Source organism: Neofelis nebulosa, chromosome 1 (genome assembly GCF_028018385.1).
Source record: "Neofelis nebulosa isolate mNeoNeb1 chromosome 1, mNeoNeb1.pri, whole genome shotgun sequence".
NCBI lineage: Eukaryota > Metazoa > Chordata > Mammalia > Carnivora > Felidae > Neofelis > Neofelis nebulosa.
In genome coordinates, this window is record NC_080782.1 from 70,113,837 (window position 1) to 70,134,222 (window position 20,386).

At 36.6% G+C, this 20,386-nt stretch overlaps 1 protein-coding gene across 2 annotated transcripts in view; it reads right to left on the reverse strand.

The window, feature by feature from the left end:
- The window catches only part of MAN2A1 (mannosidase alpha class 2A member 1), a 167,627-nt gene that overhangs the window by 37,471 nt on the left and 109,770 nt on the right, over positions 1 to 20,386 (reverse strand). For both annotated transcript variants that reach the window (XM_058725288.1, XM_058725294.1), the window contains exons 13-16: positions 14,114 to 14,279; positions 12,192 to 12,410; positions 11,317 to 11,439; positions 8,003 to 8,117 (exon numbers count right to left, since the gene is read on the reverse strand). In XM_058725288.1, coding sequence (XP_058581271.1) covers positions 8,003 to 8,117; positions 11,317 to 11,439; positions 12,192 to 12,410; positions 14,114 to 14,279 — 623 coding nt within the window. The remainder of the gene's footprint in view (positions 1 to 8,002; positions 8,118 to 11,316; positions 11,440 to 12,191; positions 12,411 to 14,113; positions 14,280 to 20,386) is intronic.

Here is a 20,386-nt window from a genome sequence, read left to right on the forward strand (position 1 = left end):
ACTTCCTGTTCTCCTCGACTTGCTCCTTTCCAAGGCTCCATTAGGCAGGAAGCCTAGATTCTGTACACTCTCATTTCTCAAGCTAATCTTGCCGTTGAGGCAAGAGGTTCTTCCTTGTTTTTGTTTTTGTCTTTAAAACTACATTTTCACCATCCCTTCTCCCAACTTACCAAAAAAGAAGCAATAGCATAGCTCTCACTCACCCTAACTCCAGTGGGCACTGGACAGAGACAACGTGAAATACTGGTGTCTGGTTGAACTTCAATGGCTGAGTAACAAATATTTTTCCAAAACATGTGACTTTCAATTGTTTGCTTTCAACAAAATTGAAGGGGTATCTAATCAAGTTGCCAGGCAGATCATTAAAAATAATCAACTGAAATTTATGTTTGACATAGACCACTCTGTGATTTATGGAATCTAACTCATAAAGAGTTCAAAGGACTGAATGGCATTCCTATAATAAGATTCCTTCTATTGCCACCTACTTATTTATGGTAGTAACATCATTCCTTTGCCCTACACTTATAAAAATAAAAATTAGGGGGCGCCTGGGTGGCTCAGTCGGTTAAGCTTCCGACTTCGGCTCAGGTCATGATCTCGCAGTGAGCGAGTTCGAGCCCCACATCGGGCTCTGTGCTGACAGCTCAGAGCCTGGAGCCTGTTTCAGATTCTGTGTCTCCCTCTCTCTCTGACCCTCCCCCGTTCATGCTGGGTCTCTCTCTGTCTCAAAAATAAATAAACGTTAAAAAAATAAAAAATTAAAAAAAAAAATTAGTAAAAAAATCGATGCTGAAACCTATCTCATTCTGGCAATACGTAACATTCACCAATGGACACATGAATATATGGGGATACAAAATGTATAATTTATCCCACTGAAAGGCTTCCATTAAAGTTCATGAAATAAATGACAAAATTGGTAATATATAGATTGTTTTTGATCAACTGTATACTATTAATAATTTTTACAACTCAATGCACATCATATTTAATACTTTTAGGATAACAGAAATCTTAAATTTAAATATATAGACACATATATACATACATATTTCTTTTATAAGAGTAATGAAAGGTTAACCAATAACAAGACTCAAGCATAAGAATATTACTTTAAGCTAAAATTCTGTGAGGAAGTAGAATAGAAATATGAGTTCAAGGAGAAAATAAGGATGTGAAATTTGACTTTAAAAGATGGTCTTGGGGAGCCTGGGTGGCTCCGTTGGTTAAGTCTCGATTTCAGCTCAGGCCATGATCTCACCATCATGAAATCAAGCCTCATGTAGGGCTCTGTGCTGAGGGAAGAGCCTGCTTAAGATTTTCTCTCTCTCTCTCTCTCTCTCTCTCTCTCTCTCTCTCTCTCTCTCTTTCTCTCTCTTTCCCTTTCCCCTGCTTGTGCTCTCTCTCTCTCTCTCTCTCAAATAAAAAACTTAAAAAAAAAAGATCTTATTCAGGCCTTTTTAAAAATGCATGATTTGGTATCAAATTGCTACTCACTGGATATGTTTATTTTTAAATGTCAATATTGATTATATTCCATGAAAAACATCCTTTGCAATTTTTTAAATGTATAAAGAAAAACTAGATATCAGCTTAAATATATGTAATACAGAGATTTTCAAAAAAATTTTTTTTAACGTTTATTTTTTTGAGACAGAGAGAGACAGAGTATGAATGGGGGAGGAGCAGAGAGAGAGGGAGACATAGAATCTGAAGCAGGCTTCAGGCTCTGAGCTGTCAACACAGAGCCGGACGTGTGGCTTGAACCCACAAACAATGAGATCATGATCTGAGCCAAAGTCAGGTGCTTAACCTACTGAGTCACCCAGGTGCCCCAAGATTTTCAAATTCTTACAGGAACAAGGGTGTCTGATTGAAACAATCCCACCTCACACTTTGTAATGTTCTTTTACTCCTTTCTGCCTATTTAAGTGACATTTCTCCAAGATCTGGCATCTCAACAACTTGCTTTCTTTATCAATTCTTCCCCAACACCCCCAACCCTCAATGGCTACTCTCTATTGTAACACTTACGCCTTTACTCATCTGGCCTGCACATCCTCTTCAGGAGATATAATACTTAGTAGGTGCCAGGCTTTATGTATATTAACTCAGTTAATCCTCCAACACTCCTATGAGGTAGACTCTATTATTGCTACCATTTTCAAGATGCCAAAACCAAGGACTGTAAAAACCTGCACAAGGTCAAACAGCTGGTAAGCAGCAGAACTGGGATGGGAGCTGGAAATGACACACAGGTGTGTTGACTCTGGAGTCTGAGCTCTTAACCATCACACCTCTCCTACGTTTCCCATCGCCACACCCTTGATCTGAGTTTAGTACGACACATATTTGTGGGGGATGATGCTTCCCTGCTAAGAAGCTATGGCTTCAACACAGCAGCTGCTGTCAAACAGCCCCCAAGATAACCTCTGAGTTCTGAATTTGTGTAACCAGAATGTGCTTATAGTCCCTTAAAATAACCTTCTCTTTCATGCCTGTAGGGAATAATCAGATTCGACACATAGCTACTTATTTCAATTTTTAAAAGTTCCAATTAACAGAAAAAAAATCTTTAGCAGTCAATTGCACATTATGGTATTCCAGAAATGTTTTAATTACCTAAGTCTGCCTAGCCATAACTTACTTAATGCTTTTTACTCTTAAATCAAACTAAATATGGAACATAGTCCTGGGGAAAAAAATATGAGAGATTGATTGCAAACCATTTTAATATCCTCATGAATCTTTTTATGGAAATAAAAACAACTTCAGTGAAGCTCTGAGACCTTGTTTACAAGTAGGAGGACTCCAGGGATAGGAGGCCCAGATTCAAACATCCTTAGAAGATGAATTTAGGAGCAGGGAGTTATGAACAAGAGAGACTTTATGTGATACCAAGTTTTGTGAAGACTCCTTAATAGTTACACCTACTTGACCATGTTGTCTTTCTATAATTTAAGAAATTGAGTGCATGAGAAATTAAAGGACAAACTCAAGGTCACCCTAGTTGGCTTAAGGGTACAAGTAAAGATTCAGATCTCTAATTCCCAAGGTGATTCTCTTATGTGTTTAACTAGATGAAGTTCACTTTGACTCTCTAAAAGTCAAGGGTCATGTTATGACTCCATTTCGGCTATATATTCAAAACAGAAAAACTAAGCAACCTCTTTGTGATTGCTAAATGTGCCCAGGCAAGGAAATTATTCAGTCATTTCAGCCAAAGGAAAGTCTTTTCTTCCATACTTCTTGATGGCAGTTCATTACATTTTACCTCCAGGCTACTTGCTTTCTTTTAGTAAGATCCATTACATATAGTACTTTTATAATATGTTGGTGGAAAATAGGCCAGAGTATTGCATTTATGATATTTCTCCTAAGGGTTGAAACATGGTTTATACACGTACTCATTCACTCACAAACACCTGCCTAGGAGAACGTAGTCCCTGGGGGGGAAAGCTTGGAGGTATATATTGTAACAGATCTGGAACCTGAACGTTGTGCTAGTGAAAATGTACGTGACACATTGGTAACCCATAGCAACCTAATTCTTCAAAGTAGCTGTTGATGTCAGAAAACTAGGGCACCAAAGTCTAATAATTACAGCTCTGAAGACAAATGAAGCCACAGCTAGCAAATGTCACTTATTGATCATTATGCCACTGCAAGGTATGTGCTTATTGTGATGGCATAATATCAAATATAACATGAGGGGATACAGGGACTTCTGCTTGTATCACATTCTATCTTCCATTTCAAGATAAACAAAAAAAGCTAAAGTAGTCTGTTTAGTAACACTTAAAGTTTCAATTGAATGGAAGATGATTACAGTACAAGAAAAATTAATCCTCACTTCTCCCATATTTTCCTCCAGAAAAATGTTATTTTCTACCAACTAAATAATCTTTTGGGGGGGGGGGGAAGGCTCCAAAAGGGCATTTCATTAAATTATGGGTGCTACCAAATGGATTTCTTACTTAACCTGATAAAAGGCAAAGCATTATGTTTCATCAGCAATCTCTCAAATCTCTCTGATCTTGTAGAGCTTTTAACGCTAGTGAGCACAAGATTTCCTCTAATTTATTATTTCTTGAACCTTTTTGAATGTAATGTCTGAACAATAATGAAAAGAAACACACCGTGTTTTTCAACAGTTTAAATGATGTTAAGAGAGAACTTTAAGCTGCACGGTACCTCCTACCATTTTCAGAACCTGGAGAGAACGCAAATAGAGAAACTAAAACTCAAATATAAAACCGAGAAAAGAAACAAAGTGGGTTGAACCCATGCCTCCCAACTCAGTTTGTTGTGAAATCAGTAATGACCACATGGTTTTTACAATTTGGAAAAGTGCTGTTTGATTTATTCCTCATTTTGTTTTCTCTTAAAGCTTAATTTGGGCCAACAGTTCCTTTGAGGAGAAAAGGGTCAAAGAGCAACTAAAACAGAGATTGAGGAATTTAAGGATATTTTATCAGGATTGCATTACTTTAGTTTTTTAAAAGAATATTTCAAATAAACCAAATTTGAAGGATTTAATACAAATAGACATTCAATAAAGATAGATAATTCATAATATCAACTCTTTGTTTCTTTACACTTATTGCTGAGAATAAAATCTTCTGCATAATTAATGGTTTAGTAACCTAACACAATTATAGTATCTAATCATAAAATATTAATAGTTTCTCTCCCCCAAACCCCATTTTTTTTTTCTGGCTCATAAATTTGGTACTAACAACAAACAGGCTCTATTCATTAATACTCATCCAAATAAACTACATCTGGTCAGTTTAATGGGGGCAAAATTAGCATATATCCAAAGATAGATTAATAAGTTAAACTTGAAAGTAGGTATTTTTGTTATTTTAAGAAATATTAAACAAAAGCTGACCTACAAAAGTATGGAAATTGGCTGACGTTTTCTTTGCACGTATTTTGATCAATCACCCAGGCGCTGTGAGGCCAAAGTTCAAAACACCAAAGAACTTTCAAGTATTTCTTAGTATTGCTGCTTTGGTGTGGCATTACCAGACCCCTTTCAGGCACTTTGAACTCCCTAAGATCCAAACACCCTGAAGACTTCACATCTCTTCCTTAGGTTTCGATTAGTGATTTAATTAAAACCCAATGAGCCAGGATGCCAACAACCCAACCCTTCACACAAAGGACAGACGACGTGGGTCAAGAAGGCCACTGAAAAAAGGCTCTCTCCACACCTAGGCTTATTTTTTTTTCCAAGAAGGAGATTTGTTGAGAGAGGCTGAGATACGGACATTAGAAGGATGTATATTTTGGATGAAAGCCTTTCAGGTGAGCTGGTATCTTCATCTCCCACCAAGTACTTTCATGTTGGGAAAAAAAAAATAAATGCTCTGGGCTTGAGAGAGCAAAAAGAAAGATTGCTATGTCACTTCGAATAGTTACATACGCTGGTTTCAGGTTCAGTCCAGGCAAGAACAGTAAAACTCATCTGGAAAAGCACTCTAAGTTAACTTCACATTATACCTAACGTATTTATCTGTCATTTCCCACAAACTTCTGAAGCTTTCTGCTCTCAAGCTACAAAAATCTAATACAAATGCTTCAGCCTGTTTATTCCACCCACTGTCACATCCAGAGGCAATCTGAGGTCTGTGTTCTTATTTATTTTTTTTTATTATTTTTTGTTATGTTAATATTCCAAGTGCCCAGTTGAGAAAAACTTCTGTTTCTTAACTGACTAATCAGAGAGCCGGCACTGTCACCTTGGAGGGCTGGGAATCAGCTAAATCTTGGTGGTTCCTGGTTCTGCTAAGGGGCTATGAATCAGCCGCCACTGGGCATTTTGGACTACTCAGGAGGGGAGAAAGGAAGAGGAGAAAAGAAAGGGATTTAGGGTCTGATAAATACATGTTTGTTGGAATGAGTAAACAGACAAGTCAGAGCCTATTAATTTCCAAATCAACCACTGGGATATGATGGCAAACTAAGCTTATGGTCTCAGTAGCCAAAGAGGGCCCTTTAATTTACAGAAACCATCCTCTGTGATGAGATCTAGATCCCCTGGACAACCTGCAAAAACTGTGAAGCTGCAGTGACGGTGACTGACCCAATTAAAGAAAAGCAAAAGCAATTAGGCAAATATACTTGATTGAGAAGTTGGAATTCTCTGGTGAGCTGCTTCAGCATTAACTCTGAGACACAGCTATCCCTAAGTATTAACTGATGAAAACCAGTGCTGAACCACACTTGATAAACAGGTCTGTGCCACAGTGGGTGCCATGTTGTACTCAAGGAAGACATTTTCCATTAAAAGCAACAGTTGTAAGCAAATCTAAAAGCAGATAAGCAGATCTTCTGTGTGATGATGCCATTTTCTACCCATACAATGACACCTTTGGTCGTAGCTGAAAGTGTAATTTTAGAGCTCTCAGAGATGTTGAACAATAGCTTATGCAAGAGTACAGTTGCCTTTGGGGCACCTGGTGGCTCAGGTGGTTAAGCCTCTGACTTCAGCTCGGGTCATGATCTCATGGTTTGTGGGTTCAAGCCCTGTGTCAGGCTCTGTGCTGACAGTTGGAGCCTGGAGCCTGCTTCAGATTCTGTGTCTCCCTCTCCACCTCTCCCCTGCTCATGCTCATTCTCTCTCTCTCAAAAATAAATAAGCACTAAAAAAAATTGTTTTTAAGAGTAGAAAGGGATGGGGCAAAAAGACTGTGACTTACTAGAGAGCTGAGAAAACTCAATAAAAGATTACTTCAGAACTATGAACTTTCTTACAGGTAGCAAAGCAAACATTCCCTGAACAAAGTACCCTTTGCTTCCCCACATTATCTAAAAAGTAAACAGTGCCTGTCCATATATTTTATCATTAGCTTTAAAATGCTTTATTATTTACTGGTATAAAGACTCAGGGAGGGGTGCCTGGGCAGCTCAGTTGGTTAAGCATCTGACTTCTTCTGCTCAGCTCATGATCTCACTGTTCCTGAGTTCGAGCCCCACGTCAGGCTCTGGGCTGACAGCTCAGAGCCTGGATCCTGCTTCAGATTCTGTGTCTCCTCTCTCTCTGCCTGTCCTCCGCTCACACTCTCTTTCTCAAAAAATATAAATAAACATTAAAAAAAAAAAAGATTCAGGGAAACAATTTTTCCTTTCCTAACTTTTTCAGCATAGCTGATAGCAAAGAAACACCTAAAGTGGCATTTTTATGAGGTCCTTTTCTAAGACAGTTGATACCATGGTTAGTGGTCTGGTTATTAGGATTACATTTGTGGTTAGAAAAGTACTCCATTCTAAAACTGGTGAATTCAACATCAACCAACATAAATGTGCAACTCTTACTGAGATTATCTGGGAATCATAGCTACACCCAAATCCTAGGGAAGGACCAGTGCCAACGCCTGTGGTTAAGTCCCTAAAAGGATTAGAAGCCCACTTACTATTGCTTGGTTGATAAAGACACTATTCAGTACTGTCCTAAAAGCAATAAACAATTGCCTGATTTTATACTCTACCAGCTAAAGAGTTGTGAATAAAAAGAACTAGTAATGAACATTTTTCTTAAAGAAAGTTAAATTCCAGTAATACTTGCTATTGCAATACCTTCCATATTTAAGGCAGGCCATATGTGGGGTGTGTGTGTATGTCAGAGGCAGTCAGTGATCCACTAGCTGAAAGCCATATTTGATATAATTTCCATTTTGTAAAATAAAATAAAAATAACATTTTTTAGATCTTAGAAATAAAGTTTCCAATTAATGAACTCATGACTGGGACACATATTATGATAGAAAAGATACACAGGAAAAAAGAATATGTAGATGCAGAGAGTTAAAAGATTTACCATTTTTGATTATCAAAAGGAAGTATTATATTTTTAAAACACACAATAAGAATGATGGCAAATTTAGAAAGATTATCATATCTTCAGAAACCACTTGCTAATTGATTAAAAACGACAAACAAAACACAAGAACCAGTACACATGTTTCACAATTGTGCTTCTCTGTTTTCTTACCCTGTATGTTGTACAGTCGGACTCTATGGGTAACACGTTCAAAAAAGCAAGTCACGTCCGAATAAAACCTTCCATGTTGCACTCTGACAAAGGGTAGTGTTGTGTAAACATAAGGCTGAGGAGGAAATGACATTTTTAAGAAAAAGTTTTGGCTTTTAACTTTTCGAAGAAATGTTTATTATAATTTCCAAAATGGCAAATACTTAACCCCTGATAATCTGCAATTTCAAGTGAAAACCAAACCTTACAAGGTATCAGAATATGCACATACTATAAAAATTTACGATAAGGTTTTCCCTTACATAAAAAGTACTAAAAACAGAAAATAATAAAAATGTTTACAACCTGATTGGCCTAGATGATCTACAAACATTCCCTCCCAGCTATAAAAATTTCTAATTAAAATCCTTCTATATTGTCCATTGGTGATTTATTAGAAATACCACTCATTCTACAGCACTGACATTTTCCCAGGCAAACATTTATTAGAACCATGGCCCCTAATGTTCAGGGGTCAGGACAGGTGATAAGGATGGCCACAGGGAGTCATCTAAGCAAACAGAAAGCAGGATTCACAAACACCATGTAATCACAGTTAGGTTTACTACTCTATAAAACATACTGCCCTTTCACTAGGAAAAGCTAGCAGAATATAACGCAAATTTACAAACTTGAAAAAACTATGGCAACTACTGGTTTAGTTTTCATTATTTAGAATCTAGTGTCAAGAAAAAACTGGGAATAAAACAAGTAACTTCGGTGACATAGGAACAAATGGAAAGCATTTATAAAGAATTCTAATTTCTGGAGCACTACAGGCTATACAAGCTCAACAAGGTCATGAAGAGTGAGGCTTACAATATGAGCTACCTAAGCAGCATCAGATTTTCAGGACAGTGCAATTTTCTTCAAAATGTACCTCTCTGGCTACAGAAAAATATTTTGAAATTAATACAATGCTTTAGCATTCACAAAGTTCTTGGACCTAATTTTCCCATATACCTAGAAAGTAATGGAAGCAGAGGAAACCTGGCACGGGGATTTCTGGGCTCCTGCCTTTTTCTGATGCACCCTGCTGCCTCCTTGCTGGTGTTCTTTTATTTTCTCTTTGTAAACATACAATAATTCCCTTGGTCTTTTTATTTAATATTAGAGCTATTTAAAGAGAGAATAATTTTAAATAAATTAGTCCCTATTGGCCATAAATAATATTCTGTAAGTACAGCTACTTTCCTTTTTTAAGCATAAGAACAGTCAATAAAAACAAAATTCCTGTCCAATGACAAAAGCGATCAAGAGAAAACACACTGACACAGCTTCTACTTAGGCTCCACTGCCCATCCTGGAACAGCTACTATGAGCTATGGTTTACCTTTAATTCCTCACTGATTTTAAAAAAATCAAAACAAACAACAACAAACAACTAGAATCCTTCAGGTTGCCAGCGCTACCCTATAAAATCTATTATTTGATGTTGGTTAGCAGGCTCTTCTAAACTGTACGAAAACAAAAAAAACAAATTAAAATAAATTGTGCAACAATTTTTGCAGGAGATAGGTCTCTACACAACAAAATATGGAGAATCTTTAACTTATCATGAAGTGGAGAAAACCTGTAGAAGTAGAAAAGCAAAAAACAAACAAAAAAAGATGCTGTAAAGAAAAAAAATACAGGACTACCCCAAAATTAAAAAAAACTATAACAACACAAAATAATTAAGTTCAATGACACACTGATGAAAAATTTTGCAATAAATAGGAAAAAGGATTAACTTTTACCATATATAAAGGCACTTACGTAGGCGCCTGAGTGGCTCAGTTGGTTAAGCAGCTGACTCTTGGTCTCGGCTCAGGTCATGATCTCACGGTTCGTGAGCTCGAGCCCCACATCAGGCTCTGCACTGACGGCATGGAGCCTGTTTGGGATTCTCTCTCTCTCTCCCTCTCTCTCTGTCCCTCTCCCACTCTCTCTCAAAATAAATAAATAAACTTAAAAATAAAAAAAGAATGCTTACAGATCCTTAAGTCATACCAGTAGAACAATGGTCCAAAACTTACATAGGGAGTCACAAAAGAGATATGAGAGACAAATATATAAAGTTTAGCCTTCCTAATAACCATAAAATCTCATCAGTGAAATATTTTTTTACCTATTACTGTAGTAAAGCTTTTAAATGGCTGATTCTCAGTGCTTGGCATGGTATATTAGAGTTATTCTCAAAAACGCTGGTGGGAGTGAATATTTATGCAGTCTTTGTAGGGGACAGAGAAGTGGTACATATCAAGTCTTAAAGGCCTCATCCACTGACACAAAATGACTCTTCTAGAAAGTTATTCTCAGGAAATAATCAACACTGCATATAAAGAATGTTACAAAGAAGGCTTATCACAATGCCACAGTAGTGAAGTACTGAGAGAAAATCTACATATGCAACAGCAGGAAATTCCTTTTTGTGATATATGTATACACACACACACACACACACGTGTGTGTGTGTGTGTGTGTGTGTGTGTGTGTGTGTGTAAGAACATTTAAGTTCTACTCTCAGCATATTACACAATACAGTATTATGTACTATACTGACCATGTTAGACATTATACCCTCAGACTTTAATCATCTTATATCTCTAAGTTTTTAATCACAACAGTACATATTAAAATTGTTTTCAAAGAACATACCATCAGATTGTGAGCACTATGACAATGAAAAATAAAATATGTACATGTAGTAAGACCACACTTGAAAATGGGGGAGAAAGGGATGTGCATAAGACAATAAAAAACACATCAAAATGTTGGCCCTGGTTTGCACGGCCTTGGGAATAGTTGGTAAATTTTATTGTTCTCTTCAGTTCTCTGTGTTTTCAAAAATGTGTCAAAATTTGCATATATTACCTTTACAGTCAAGGATAGGGGAATTTTTTTGTTTTTGTTTTTTAAAGTGCTAGCAGTTAAGGATATAAATGGCCAGGGGGCAATTTACTTTTCCTGTATGGCTAGATAATTGGTCTCTGGATATATACCATGCCACTTATGTATATACCAGTATAAGAGCACTTGAACCCTAAATCAAATGTAACTTCTATGCATGCAGAACAACTGTTCATTGTAGCATCTTCATGGATTCCAACCCTGCAAAAATTATTTGTTTACCTAACATTCAACTACAAATTACCAAATGTCAGTAAGAAAATATCATAGTGGAACCAACTCATCTATGCCTAATAGATGACAAGATAATGAGATGCACTTATTTTTTTCTTCATTATTCTTTCAATCAGTGCTTGTTCACTGCTCAGCTCATTGGCACTTACCTTGGCTTCCCCATCAGGTAAGAAGAGGTAGGCACCACTTTTATCCTTTTTACTCGTTGTTCCATACCATGAAAATTGTACTTTTACTTCATGCCGCTTACCATCTTCTTTGTTTATCATTTCCTAAAGGATAAAAAAGTGTTTAAAGGCAACTCACTATGAAGATATTAATGATGTTGTATTTGGTTCCATGTGTAGGTTGATTAAAAACAAAACAAAAAAACCTCAGGATAGACTGAAAAATGCTAATAGACTCTAATGTTATAATTCTTGGAGGAACAACCAAAATTTTATACTTAAAAGTATACTTTTATATTTTATACTTAGAATTTAAAACTTTCACAATAGAAACAAAAAGTCAGAACTCCCTTCCTCAAGGAAGAAAGAGACACACAAAGAGATCTGGACCAGTGTTTCTCAAACTTTCTGCACAAAGGAACAGGTTTATTTTTTATCTCCAATATGCATGGACCAATATTTTTGTGGGGTACGATAAAAGTGAATTACTACAAAAATTGCATTTAAAGTGACATACCAAACATACACTTGCATTTTTTTATTATTACATTCAACAGGCATAAATTTACTGTGCTACGGTGCTTTCGAAGTTTCCACAAACATTTCTAAACAGTTACAGCCTCTATACTTATCTTGTGGACCAGTAACAAACAACTCACAAATCAGCACCACCCACAGACCACACCCTTTAGGAACAAGTGGCCACAGTGGAACACAAAAATAAGATATATATTGCTCATGCATCCTTTTCCCCAAGAGTGTTTGGGTCAACTTTTCTCCCTTTGCATACCCAGTCTGCACATATTATAATAAAACTGATAAGCCTTCCATGAATTTGAAAACTATTCAGAACATACCTCCATAAGCCCAGATGGACCAAACTGAAGTTTAAGAAAGGAGTTCTCTAGAGTTATAGCTTCCTCAGCACTTTTTACATTCTTCATGTTGAAAATTCCTTTATCTTTGATGTTACCATTATACAGGACATACTCAGATAAATGTGGATCTGAATTTGCTGATTCCACAACTGTATACACTTTCATTCCCAATGGTGGTATTTGTACTAGAAAAGAGATCTTTAAAAGGCAGATGAGAGATTTTTTTAAGAAATGTAATCTACTGAAAGAAAAGCATTTATAGGTCTAATAAAAACAAAAAACCACAATATTTTAAAAATCATCTAACACTATTCTACAAACTTCACAGTGGTAGAACTATCAAGGGCATTATGCTTTCATTCAATATATGAAATTATATGAGCATCCTCAATTGTCCTACAGTGCTCTTAATAGATGCCAGAAGACAAAATTCTCCATGAAGGTAAGGGCTTACTGTGAACAATGATTTTTCCTAATTATCAGGAATCTTTTTATAATACTATGATATTCAAGTACATTAAAAATAAACACGGTAAACACAATACTATAAATATTAAGCATGTTAACAGCAGTCATCGAATGCCTGGGGTCTAGCAGACAATGCACAAGCATAAAGGATGTGCACACTACATGACATGACCCCTGCCTTCCAGGAGCTCCTGTTTCGTTTTCTAGATAGGGTGCTTCCTGTAACATCTGACCAAAGTATCTTTTATACTTTTCCTTTTTACCTTAAGGATTATGAATTTATGAAAGCAGCCAGCAATGGCTCTTAACAAGCAAAGTAATTCTCATTTAGAGTTACTAGCTTATGGTTGTGTCTTCAGAAGTACACGGTTTAAACTACACTCCAGACACCAAATATTGATACTTTCTAGTGAAAAGTTCAGGTTAATATTACTTTAAAAATTTTTTACCAAAAACATCTGTTACTTGAGCCCCAATTTTCCATTGTTATATTTCAGAAAAAAAGCACCTTCTTCTATTTTAGGAAGTCTTTCTCTTTCATGGTGTGTTGTGTCATCTTTGCAATGAAAAGCTGGTAGTATGCTTTTCTGAGATAAATGGCTATTTATCTCAATTTCCATATGCATAACTATTATTAAATTGAGCTAAACAGGGGCGCCTGGGTAGCTCTGTCAGTTAAGCGTCCAACTTTGGCTTAGGTCATGATCTCATGGTTCATGAGTTCGAGCCCCACATCAGGCTCTGTGCTGAAAACTCAGAGCCTGGAGCCTGCTTCAGATTCTGTGTCTCATTCTCTCTCTGCCCCTTCCCCACTTGTGCTCTGTCTCTGTCTCTCAAAAATAAATAAATGTAAGAAAAAAATTGAGTTAAATGAAAAAATTCACAATTTTATGAGTAATGATTACTTCATTACTTCAGGAAAACATTATGATATTTACAGAGATATGCAATACATGCTAATAACATATACTAATAATAACATACAGTATACACAGTAACAAAGGTATCAGTATTTCAGGAAACACAGGATCTATTTTCCTTTATTCATTTATTTTTAAAGTTTATTTATTTTGAGAGGGAGAGCATGAGCAGGGAAGGGGATAGAGTGAAAGAGGAGAGGGAGGGAGGGGGGGAGAGAGACAGAGAGAGACAGAGAGAGAGAGAGAGAGAGGGAGAATCCCAAGCAGGCTCCACACTGTCAGCACAGAGCCAACATGAGCTCGATCTCGTTAACTGTGAGATCATCACCTGAGCCAATATCAAGAGTCAGATGCCTAACTGACTGAGCCACCCAGGCGCTCCAGGATCTATTTTCCTTTAGTGTCACTTAACTGGCCAGTTAAATCCTCCGGTATTTACAACTTTAACCACTTCACACACATCAGTTTGACAGCTCAAGGGGGCACGTATACAAGCTCCACGGCAAAACGTACCTCATAGGCTGTCTGTGAAATAATACTTGCTGTATCCCAAACTGCGCTCATTTGAATTTCCACTGGCTTTCCCGAAGCGGAAGACACTTGTGCTGTGGGGGAACTCACATAGACGGAGACCACCGAGTTTCGGTCTTGTTCTGAAGGATTACAGATGACAAGATACCTGCAAAAACAGCCGTTTCACTTCTTAGGTCTTAAAAATATTTTTACTTCTTTCACACTATGTGTAAGGACTCAGCTCATAGACAGTCATAGAGTCAAACACACAGAGAAGACTTATAAGGAACATTCTGGTAAAATTTCTGGAGGACATGCAGTTTCATCACAAAAAACACAGTACAAAGGGTAACGAAATAATGATTCACTTTCTAAGAATAAAATGCTATACAAATGGAAGACATTAAAACAACTATAATAAAGTTATTTCCATGGCCCAGAAAATGACCTATATACAACATGGCTTTATTAGTCTTTCTAAAATAATCAGCTTGATACAACTAATATCCTGATCCCTGCCTAATCTCACTGAGTAAAAAACCCCATACATTGCCTATTGGTATTTTAGTCACAATTAATTTAAATTAAAATTCTGACATTCCTATTAGACCACTAAAACACAGCAAAAATTTATGGCTATCCATGCAAAATCACATTAATTCACACATATATTGTATATATTGGGGACCCTTATTATCCAAGACGTTAGTTCTGGTAAAAAGATAATCTGAAGTGAGTCCACTTAAAATAGGGGCTAAAATTTTATAATAAACAGTGCTAGAAAAAGGTTTGATTGCGACTAGCTAGAAAAAGGACAATATAAACTATTAAGGTAAGGTTATGTAATATTTGCAACTATATGCATTTCTTAGAAGGAACAAAAATAATGAATGAACTGGAGTTTCTGGCAGACTTCTTCCAACAATATTTTATATTAGCACATTATGACATCCTTCATGTTACATTTAATTTTTATAGGGTGGTTTTAAACAAAACTACATTTGTAAAAAATATTCAAGGACTTCATCATTTTTCCTAAAGTCCTCTCTCATTTCTTTGATATTGAAAGAATTCTTCGTTGGAGTATCTAGCATCCTTGATTTTCTCAGCTGTGTAACTCTGGCAGATCCCCACTGTTTCATGGTTTTGCCTGTGAGCAGAAACATTCTATACCATCATATCACAGACATGAAATACACAGCCTTTGAAAGATTTATGATTTTACTCTATAATCAATTTGAATCATATTAGATTCAAATAAATCAAAAGGTATTTCAAGAGAGGATGCTTGAATAATGTAACTCTCTGATTTATTAGTGAATATTTTCATGATCTGAAATACTCTGGTTTCCTATGCAATTCTGTAAATGCAGGAACACAGAACTGAATAGTCAGATAGCAATCCCACACCCACTGACTCATAGTAGCTACATCAGAGATGGTGGAAACAAACTAGTTTTTTGTACCTAGCGCATCAGAAAGCCTTGTAGTGCTATTTTATCCTACATGTGCCCTGTGTATTTCAACTGCATTGCCAATCACTTGAGAAACAAAATTAATGCCCACAGCGGTCAAAACTAAAGTGAAGGACAACAGGAAAACACACAAAAAAAGAAAGAGGATGTAGCATAAAATCTATAATATGTTTGACTCATAAATGGTTTATCAGGGGAAGCACTTATGATAGAAATAATATTCTGAGATGCCCAAAGTGACAGTAACAGCAATAAGAATGGCGCTTATAGTATGTATCAGGATCACACAAGCTAACTTACATCACTTATGTTCAGTGATACCATACGTATATGAGAGAAGACAGACTAAAGCCATGTTGTCAAAAACATATTTACAAAGGACACTGAAGCTTAGAGGTACTAGGTAGAACCCTACGTTATCCACAGAAGCAACTCTAAAGAATAGCAAGGGTAATGGCCCTTTGAGAGGTATGCTAAACAGACTTACCTGAGTGATCTGTCAACCTATTTGTACCCTCCCACTGCCCTCTACTAGCTGCTGCTTACATGTCACCTGACTTGTTCCATCACAAACCCATCTGGAGAATCACAGCTGCCAGGATTCATTGTTACAGAAAGACAATACCATATTCCTAAGGTGCACTGGGGAAGTAAAACAGTTGAGGATCACCCAACCTCAGCACCAAAGATGTTCAAACCATCATCCTGGAAATGAGTGATTTACTGCTGAACACCATGTTACCAGAGGCTTAGAGGTAGTATGTGAAGAACTCTAAGACACGGTCTAAAGATTCAGGCCAGCTTCCTAATTTTGTAGAAGCCCTGAAGCACATCCAGGTACTGAACCTGGAATTCCTACTGGCAAGTCCTTTGGATGTTCCATTACATAGAGCTGGTCATAAAGGCTTTGAATAATAAATTGTAACATGTGCCCAAGCAATAAATTAGGTAATAAGCATTCAGAACACTCATTCCTTCCCATTGCCCATAGAGGGGAAAATGATTCACATTTAAAGCAAATAATAGTTTTAACCATACACGTGGTTTTGTACACTATTAAACTGCTTTTTACAATAAGCTGGGAACTAAGTTCTGTTTTGTTTTAGTAGCTAATTAGTATTTGACCATAATGATGTTTCTACTGTACTGAATGATTATATGATTATTATGCCAGGAATCTATTCAAAAACTACATGTGTAGAGTATTATGAGTATAATGCTGAACAAAGAAAATAATTTTTTAACATAATTAGAAATCCACACCATGTTTTTCAAGTATATCACAGCACAAATTTACCTAATATACACACACAAACTCCTATCTACATACATTTTAAGTAGAGTACAGAGAAAGTATAATCATAAATGAATTATATTTCCTTTGGAAATAAGTACACAATCAAAAATTAATTAAATATTCATTTTCTTTTTTTTTAACTTTTTAAAAAAAGTTTATTTATTTTGAGAAAGAGAGTGTGAGCATGCTTTGGGGAGGGGCAAAGAGAGGGGGAGATAGAATCCCAAGCAGGCTGTCTGCACAGAGCCCGACAACGGGGCTCGAACTCACAGAACCATAAGATCATGACCTGAGCCGTAATCAAGACGTGGACTCTTAGCCGACTGAGTCACCCAGGCACTCCTAAATATTAATTTTCATTATCATATTTGGTGGGTCAAACATTTGTTATACTGCCAACATCCCTAAATATGAGTTCATTTAAACCATCAGTTGTGAATAAAACCAACAGGTTTCAATATCCTAAATGTCAAACTCGGTTATTAAAAATTAGTAATACTTGATCCACGCTAACAAAAGAAAACAGTAATATTTATATCCTAAAAATTAGAATAGTTAATTTCTATTTCATCTTGGAAGTAACTGTACAGGAAGCTCAGAACATTTCCCCCCCACTTGTCCCCACGTTTACATTCGCTTCCCATCACCTATCACCAAGTCCCATCCAGACTCCCAGTTCTCACTAGGATACTAAGCCCCCTTAACTTACTTGGGGTTACAGCAAGTATCCCAATTCTCCATACAAAAGGGAACAATCCTCACCTCATGATAACAAAGCATTCATATGGTACTTGCCAACCCAATTAGATGACAGATTATGATCTACTTTGAGAGAAAAAGGAATGGAGAAAAATGAAGACATCTGCATGCTCATGTCAAACTGGGAATCATTTTATGGGAAAACTAGAATTCCACTGTACACATGGTTCTGTCCTTGAAGACTCTATCGAGGAGGAGTATATTTAGAATTCCTTCACCCCTTTTGTAGAAATGATTCATGTCATGATAAGAAAGACACCTGGGGCAATCCAAGTCCTCTCTTTAAGGCAAATCTAATCAGTGCCCACATGAACAATAGATTAGGACCATTCGGGCTTCCTTCTAGGATTGGATGAAGGGTAGAGTGGAAGGAGCATGTCCTTAGTCAGAGTGACCTTGGAGCTATCTCTTAGTTTGCTTCTTGTATGCGGGGCCCAGTCATCAGGACTGTACGGGCAACCTATAAGACACAGCCTTTCATCCTTCCCACTGGACAGGTAGGAAACTGAGGGTCATCGAGGCTAGGTATTTTGCCAACACTGACCCAGTGAAAAGCGCCAAAACAAGGCTCAAAACCTGGCCTTACCTCCCTAGCCATCTTCTTAACCATTTTACTCACAGGACAAGCTTATAAGCACCTTTTTGACAACTGAGGTTTCATGTGGAGATTCCCTTAGTTCCAAATTCATATGTGAAGAACTTTCTCTCCTCACCGATGCCCAAGATCCCCATGGAGCCTCTCTCTTCAGAAAGCTCAGGATGAACAAAAAGCTATTTATATTTCAGTATATTTGTGAAAGAAAATTTATAAACTGGAACATTGGAACAGAAAAGAATCTTGCACTATACACTAAGGAGCTCATCTTATAACTTCACTATGTGAGGTAACCAAAACAATATTCAAGGAAAACATTTAAAAAGCATTATGTGTATTTATGACTGCGTAAGGGAGACACAAATGAGAAGTATTTGCAAGTCTCCTTTAAATACAGTTTAAAACCAATTAAGCAAACACTAGGTTATATGAACAATCATTGTAGCTTCATGTGTCTAGTGTAGTACCTGACACAGAATAACATTCAATAAATAGTTGATAAATGAGTAATGCACAGAAATCCCACTAGGAGAAGATATCATTTATAAATGATTCCTACCAGTGTGGGGCTTTAGAGGTTTATCAGATCATTTTCACTTCTATTACTTCAATTCCATAAAAAAATGATTTTAAGGTCAACAAGCTATATAATTAACCTCTTTGCAAAGAGGGGAAATGACAGATCCAAGATTACAGAGAAAGTTAAGAATAAAGCAGACTAAAGTTCAGTCTGATTCTTAATCAATGACAGCAGAGTAAAAAATTCATTTCAAATAAGAATATATACATCTTCTCTAAGTAGCCTCATTAGTGGAGTGTAATCTAAAGAAAAGTAGTAAACTTACATAATTTTCTGAATGTGGAAATATATAGATTTATATGTTTATAGAAATTTTAATTTCTACACTTGAAGTCTTTTTGATACAGTCCCCCTAGTTTTCTGGGTTTAAAACACAATGCTTACCATATTAGCCACTGGGTCGGGGGGGGGGGGAAGGAAATCAAGATATTAAAAACAAAAGGACCCTTTTTGATACATATCAGTTCTTCAAAAATCACACAGTTCTATGATTCCTGGGTTCTGGAATGAAACATATTCAAGCTGAAAACCCCACCATGGCACTTAGAATTTGAGAGGCCTGAGCAAGTTATTTCATTTCTCCAAGCCTTAATATCCTCATCTATAAAATCAGTAGACAAGACTCTTATTAGGGTTAAAAGATAAAATGTTTGGAAAATCACATAGCTCAGACCTGGCACAAAGTGGAATCTCAATAGCGATTAAATCTCTCGTTTTCCTTACAAAATCCTCCTGGCGTCCTGACCAAGGACTCTGGTACATGAATCACACTGGATGGTGGAGTGAATGTTTTAATTAACCCAGGTCACTGAGCTGCCTTAAATGCTTTTCTGTGTAAGGCATATAAAAATCTAAATGACAGAAATTAACAAGACCACATATGTGATAACACATATCTACCTTGAAACAGGAGTTCAGATGACCAGGGTCGGGGGGGGGAGGGGTAGAAATAAATGCACAGGTGCATACAATACATCCATGTACCGAGGGGTTAACCACATGGAATATGGATAAATTAAAAAGCAAGAAAAAAAGGACAGAAGGATATCTCTTGGTATGTGTAATTATAAACTTAAGAATGTGAATACATAGCCCCTGTCCTGGAAGGATCTATAATCTAAGAGAAGAGAGAGAAAATGGGTGATGGGCATTGAGGATGGCACTTGCTGGGATGAGCACTGGGTGTTGTGTGCAGGCAATGAACCATGGGAATCTACCCCCAAATCCAAGAGCACACTTTACACACCGTATGTTAGCCTATTTGACAAAAAATTATATTAAAAAAAAAAAGGAAAAGAAGCTGTTAAGTTCAATATAATAGGGTAAGTAATAAGACAAAAGTATGCACTGTGACACACACAAAAAGGTGGCAGGATGATTAAGAATTAATCGGGAGAATATACAAAATAGGAAATTAGCTTTATACAAAATGACCGCATATACAGAAAATTATAAAACTTTACTGAGACATAAAAATGAACACATGGAGAGACATTTATTTTAGGAGGGAAAAATTAAAAAAACAAAACAAAACAAAACACAAAAAACAAAAACCAACCAACTTCCC